Here is a 6,000-nt window from a genome sequence, read left to right as displayed (position 1 = left end):
TAAATATCTTAGCCAATAAGTTCATCCGAAAACATTTAAAGGTAAGAATAAAAAGTTTCTGTTTAATTAATCACTGCATTGTAGGAACTGGGGAACTGAAGTCATTTATTTGATTATGCTATTTTTCTTGATTCATGAACAGGTGTGAAACCTATGGCAACTTCTTCATTTTCATAGACCCAATGTATTGTTTGATCGCCTAGTTGTGCTTGCAAAAGCATCTTTATGTATATTATGTTGACAGAAGTTGCACCAAGAGCTTCTTAAATTCCTCTTTAACATAGTATAGTTTCATTGTTCGATGGTTTGTACATTTGTTTCATCACTAGAGTATGGAGAATACTTAGGATGTATTTTTGCAGTCACTATTGTCTTTACTATTTTAGAGGATTTTTAAATCCACAAATCATAGCTACCAGTAATCTGTAAACATTAATGAATGTGAATGTTTTGAAATTTGCCTATTGCCTAGACTTTTGCATAGTTACAATTTTTTAAAAAGGTGTCAAAACAACCTAGGCAAGTTGGATATGAATTGTGCATGAATCTTAATGATTATATTATATGTAGCACATGGGTTTCCATAAATAAGATTATATTTTCTGGGAAGCTGATTAAAACAGAAATCAAACTCATGAAGTCGCCCTCCCTGGCATGTCCCTGCCCCCAGTCTTCTTCTGGCCGCACTACTGCTCCCCTGGAAGCAAATGAAGCTTAATTTTAAAGCAACCACAGGGGGTTTTTTTTGCAGCAGCAGCAGCAGAAGCAACAGTGTGTGTGTGTGGGGGGGGCATGATCCGGAGGCGGCAGCCAGGGGTCCCCCAGGAAACTGGCAGCCGGGGAAAGAGCCCACCCATGCCCCATCCTTGTTATGCCTCTGTCAAGACAGGCTTTTCTTCAAAAAAAGATGCAGGGTCAGATCCCCTTAGCTTCAGGAACTGAACTGTATTGTTAAAAATTGATATACAACACTTTTCAAAGGATTTAAAAGTTGACGTGTAAAGATAAAACGTCCATAGATAAATCAGTCAAGGTAGTACAGTAGTGAGTGTCAAATCAACCCTGTGGAGATCGGGATTCAGAGTGACCTTGGGAAGCCTCAGTCTCTCTTTCAGCCTCACCCACCTCACAGGATTTGGGTGAAGACAGAATGGTTTCTTGCTCAGAGCTCCTTGTGAGTGAGATAAAATTGGACAGACAGAAGAAGCACAGTTCACACAGCTCCCAGCAGGCAGAACCCTGTTCTCCGGAACACGAGGGATCAGGTCTTTCAAAAGGATGCGCCCAATCTTATTCGATGAATACTGGTGGGCGACGGCGTGGCTGCATTCTCTTACTGCTATATTCATCCTTTTATTTGCCGTACCTCCCCCCCCCCTCGCCCGCCCTCGTCTACCCCACGTTTTAATGAGACGTAGCTTTGGGGACGCAGGGCGACCAGCAGGGGGTGGCAAGTCCTCGGCTCGCTTAAACCTCCGCCTGTTTTCTCCTCTGCGGATTTTAAGATATGACCGCGAAAGAAAACCACCAATTCTGGGGGAGGGCAGCGAAGCAGAGGAAAGCATCTGTTGGGCTGGCTAATGCAGCCCTTCCCTGTTGGTAGGGGACACCAACATCCGCGCAAGGCCCCACTCAGTTCGGTTCTCCTGTTCTGACATTGTTTAAACCCATTCCTCTCAGTGGGCGACACTAGGCAGATGGCTAGATAGAAAATCCAATCCAGATCCTGCCCGGATTTTATACCCACCCTCTCGTTTTCCTTTCTCTCTTCCTGATGTGGTTGGATCAGTCCTGTGGCATTTCCTGCTGCAGAGACTCCTTCCAACAGCTGTCCTGCTTTCTAGCGGCTGCCGCATCTGTTGCTTTGCAGCCTCTGCCCCTACCTAGATTGGGGACCTCGGAGGGCAGCTTCGGAGGCGCGGGCGTCCCCGCGAGCTCTTGAGCAGAGGGGGAAAGGAAGCCGTCGGGGCAGGCGGCGGGTGCCTCTTGCAAGTGGCGTGGGAGAGTCTCCCCGGGCAGGCAGCGCATGGCAGCGGTTTGGAGAGAGTGACACTTGGTTGGGAGGAGGAGGAGAGGTCGCGCGTGTCCGCCCCCCACCCGGGCCAAGCCCCAGATCCCGAGGCGACAGGGAGGGAGGGCGGCGGCATCATGACTGCGGCGCCGAGGAGATGCTTCCCCAGGAACTTTTGGCGATGGTGAGGAGCCGCGTAGCAAGATGGGGACCGCGCTGCTTTGAGAGGCGGCAGGAATTGGGGCAGGGGGGATCTCGGGCTGTCGCTGCCTGCGCGCTGCTGAGGAGGTAAGGAGAAGGAGACATCTTTTCTGCTCGCAGCACGACAGGCGTGCGCGTGTTTGTGTGTGAAAGGAGGGCGGGAGAGATGAGATGGTGGAGCCCGTTCTCCATTGAGGAAACCATCTGGGGCGCAGTAGGGTGGGGAGGACGAGGAATCTGACGTTTGCTGGGGAGCGAAGTCGACGATGCGTCGCTGTGGGGGTTCTTTTTGCAACTATGGTGCATGGATAGCGAGATGTTTCTTTCTCCTCGTGAACAGAGTAATTAAAATCTTCAGCATTGATATACAGACCTCGATATGAGAAAGAGAGACCACCGCTTCCAAGTGAAGCATTGTAGAGTCATTACTGTTACCTTTTAAAAACAATCCTAATCTAAGGCAACGGGAATTTTTTAATGTGTCTCCTCAGTTTTGAAACGCAGATTGGATTTTATTTATTCACTATTTTGCATGGGTGTGTGTGACAAAAGAAATTTAAATTCACAAAAATCCTGTTGAGGACAACGGTTGCTATACTAAGAGTGGCCAGCCAGGTGTGGAGAGCAGCAGCTCATCTCCTCATGTGTTCAGTTCTCAATGGAGTCAAGGAGAATTGTCCTAGTAATTGCTGGAAAAGACATTTCTCAATCTCTCTTTGTCATTTGCACCCTACCTTGCAGCAACACGTGGCATTATTTGCTATATGTAACTTAGGAGAATGGTGCCATTCACTAAAATACGCCCCCACCCCCACCCCATTCTGCATCATCATGCTTGCAAAAGGTAGTCATGCTTCTGAGGTCTTACTTCTTGGTGTGCCCTGATAATAAACAGATTTGGGCTTGCCGTCTGTAGAATGCTGCATTTTAAGTAAGGCTCTAACCAGTGGATTCTGAGGGTTACAAATAAATGTGAATTGTGTTGTGAAAACATAATTCTGGAACCAAAAAGGAGCTGTTCTTATTTATTTTTTTTTACACGACAGTGCGATTGCTCCTGCATTTATTTTCCGTGCTGTAGCAGAGTATGCAGTTTTCTTTGACTTAGTATCCAAGACAGCATTCACAGTGGCCTGTTTATTCATAATGTTATGGTGAGGTACCCTAGCCTTACAAATGAATGTGCTATTTATATTGTAGTTCCTTTGCCCCATTGTTAAAGTTGTGATGCCATAAAGGTACATCACAAAAATAAATGGGAGGATCTTGAAATGTAACTCCAGGAAAACAACTTTTGGATCTTAGGCCAAATTTTGTATACAGGCTATTTGGGGCCAGCACCGGCAGAGCGTGTTGCTATTTTTAAGTGTGTTTTGTTTCAGTTTGAGATCTGCCAGTGGGAGTGATGGAATGTCAGAAGAAGTCAGCTTTTTGCCTAGCAACCAAGCAATTAAGGTCCATAATCAAGCTAAAAGTAGACTTAATCAGACCTAGTTGCTTTTGGCTAATAGGGCAAGTAGAATTTTTGTAGGGCATGATTTACACAGTCTGGCAAGTGAGACCAATTTTAATAGATTCCTAGATTTTGTAACAGTGTTAGGGGAGAAAAAAAACACTTGTATGCTTTGTGGATTTATTTTAAACTAAATAAATACATTTTGTAATGGGATATAGGAGCAAATGCACATTAAGAATCAAGTATGGGGCCAAGAAAAAGTTTGTACCAGATCTGGGACAGCATAGTATGGGGGTGCAGTTAACTATTGCCTTCGTTCAATAGAATTTAAAGGCAAGGTATATTGGGAAAAGCAGCTACAGTACTAATTGACAGCCGAAAACCCAGGAAGATTTTTGCTTTCGAATCCAAGAGCCAGTTTCCCTTGTCTGTTTTTGAAATCCTGCATATTGTTTAGAATCATAGAATTCTATGATTCTAAACTATATGCAGGATGGTAATTCACAGCCCGTATTGTTTAAACATGACTTCTTACTCAGGGAGAACAAACTATTAATATACTTCAGCAGTGGATTTTATTTATATGATTAAAAAGTAGCATCAGTACAAAAACAAGGAAAGGAAAATGTCCTTGGTAACTAGGCTTCCTCCTTAAGTTTCCTTTCTCCTTAATTATTAGGTGTGGTATAAAAGAAGTCAGTAAGTAAATAAATACATAAATATTAAACTATGTTAGTTCTCTTTTCAGGACAAAATCAAAGTTATTTGCAATAAAACATTCACAAAATAAATTTATAGATTTGTTAATATAAGATAGAAAAGTGCTCAAAAAGGTGAACAATAAAACCCATCTGCCAGAGAACAAAAAATGATGCTGGATAAAAGCTACAACAAAGATATGGCAGGAGATAAGTAAAATACAATAATACATAAAATCTAACACATAAAATCTAGGAGGAAAAATCCCACAGTAGCATATTTTACCACAGTAGGGTCAAAACTGCGGCAGGGGTAGAGCATTTGATTTGCATACAGAAGGTCCTGGGTTCAGACTCCGGCATTCCCAGTTGAAAGTACTAGGTAATAGGTGATACAAAAAACCTCTGAGATCCTGGAGAGTGGGGGGCACTCTCCAGGACCTTGATTAGACCTTGATGGACTAATGATCTTATTCAGTGTAAGGGAGCTTCACAAGTTCAAACCTTCATTGAGCCTGGCGTTTCCAACCCAACCCATTCAGCTCTTCTGAAAATATTTTACCCATCTTCTTCAAGAGGATGGTACTGAATGAAGTGAAAGGGGAAAGGAGTGTTGTAATGTTCCTGCCACCAAGAAGGCCATATCATCCGGAGTCACCTGTTAAACCTTTGATGGCAGCACATGGATCAGGAGTTCTCTGGTGATTCCAGGTGTTATAGTGGGAAGGGGAAAATTGAGTTTTCCTCACTGGGAAAGTCCCTTAGATCAAGGATTCCATGCAATGTACCCTGGTAGCCAGCTGCCAACACTCAGGACCTCCTGAGAATATATAGACTGACCCACTGAGAATACTGTCTTCCAGCACAGTATCAGAGCAATAACAAAATACCGTAATACCAACCTGGTAGCATTCATGCAGTCTAGCACATGGGGAAGAGATTAAGACAAATGTCCCAGAGAAATGGATTGTATTAAGTGAAGCAATATTCAAACCAAAATACATTTGAACTACCTAAGCGAAACACACATTAACTGCACTGTAGCAGGTTCATCAGAACATGTTGTAACAAGAAGTCAAAAGAGTCTTTAACCCTTACCCAAATTCCTGTATACCCTGTTTCCACTCAAGACTGAAAACTGAGGACAAGTGAAAATCCTGAATGTCTAGATATTCAGGCTAAATAGAATCGAACCTAAGAATGACAAAAATGAGTACCTCATCCAGAGCAAGCTGAATATCACCACTCAAATCAGATGCCTACGAGAACAGTATGTGCATCTTGCCTGGATTAAGCTTCGGCTATTTGCCCTTATTGGTTTGCTTGTTTGTTTAAAGTATTTGTGTGCTGCCTGCATGGAATGGGCTGAGGCAGTTCACAACTAGAACAACAAAAGAAAACAATAAAACAAATAAATAAAAATGACAATCCACTCAAAATAGGCCCAATAAAACCATGCTGGGGCATAAAAGCAGCATGAAACAGACTGAAATGATATGATAAAATAGTCTTCAGGCTCAGAGCAAAGTATAAAAGAGCTGAACATGATAAAACTGTTTAGTTAAAAGCCTGGGCAAAGAATAATGTTTTGGTCTTGTATGATACATGCCAGGCAAGCCTCAAAGTCTTCCAAA

General features: G+C 43.2%; 1 protein-coding gene across 3 annotated transcripts in view; it reads left to right on the top strand.

Moving 5' to 3' along the window:
- The first annotated feature begins 1,714 nt into the window (after positions 1-1,714).
- The window catches only part of OSBPL5 (oxysterol binding protein like 5), a 156,707-nt gene continuing 152,421 nt past the window's right edge, over positions 1,715-6,000 (top strand). Inside the window, exon 1 of one of the 3 annotated variants that reach the window (XM_048484298.1) lies at positions 1,715-2,195. In XM_048484298.1, coding sequence (XP_048340255.1) covers positions 2,169-2,195 — 27 coding nt within the window. In that variant the 5' untranslated portion in view covers positions 1,715-2,168. Of the gene's footprint in view, positions 2,300-6,000 lie in introns of all 3 variants that reach the window. The other 2 variants (XM_048484296.1, XM_048484297.1) reach the window with 2 other exon arrangements.

Source organism: Sphaerodactylus townsendi, linkage group LG02 (genome assembly GCF_021028975.2).
Source record: "Sphaerodactylus townsendi isolate TG3544 linkage group LG02, MPM_Stown_v2.3, whole genome shotgun sequence".
NCBI lineage: Eukaryota > Metazoa > Chordata > Lepidosauria > Squamata > Sphaerodactylidae > Sphaerodactylus > Sphaerodactylus townsendi.
This window is presented reverse-complemented; position numbering and strand designations above follow the sequence as displayed.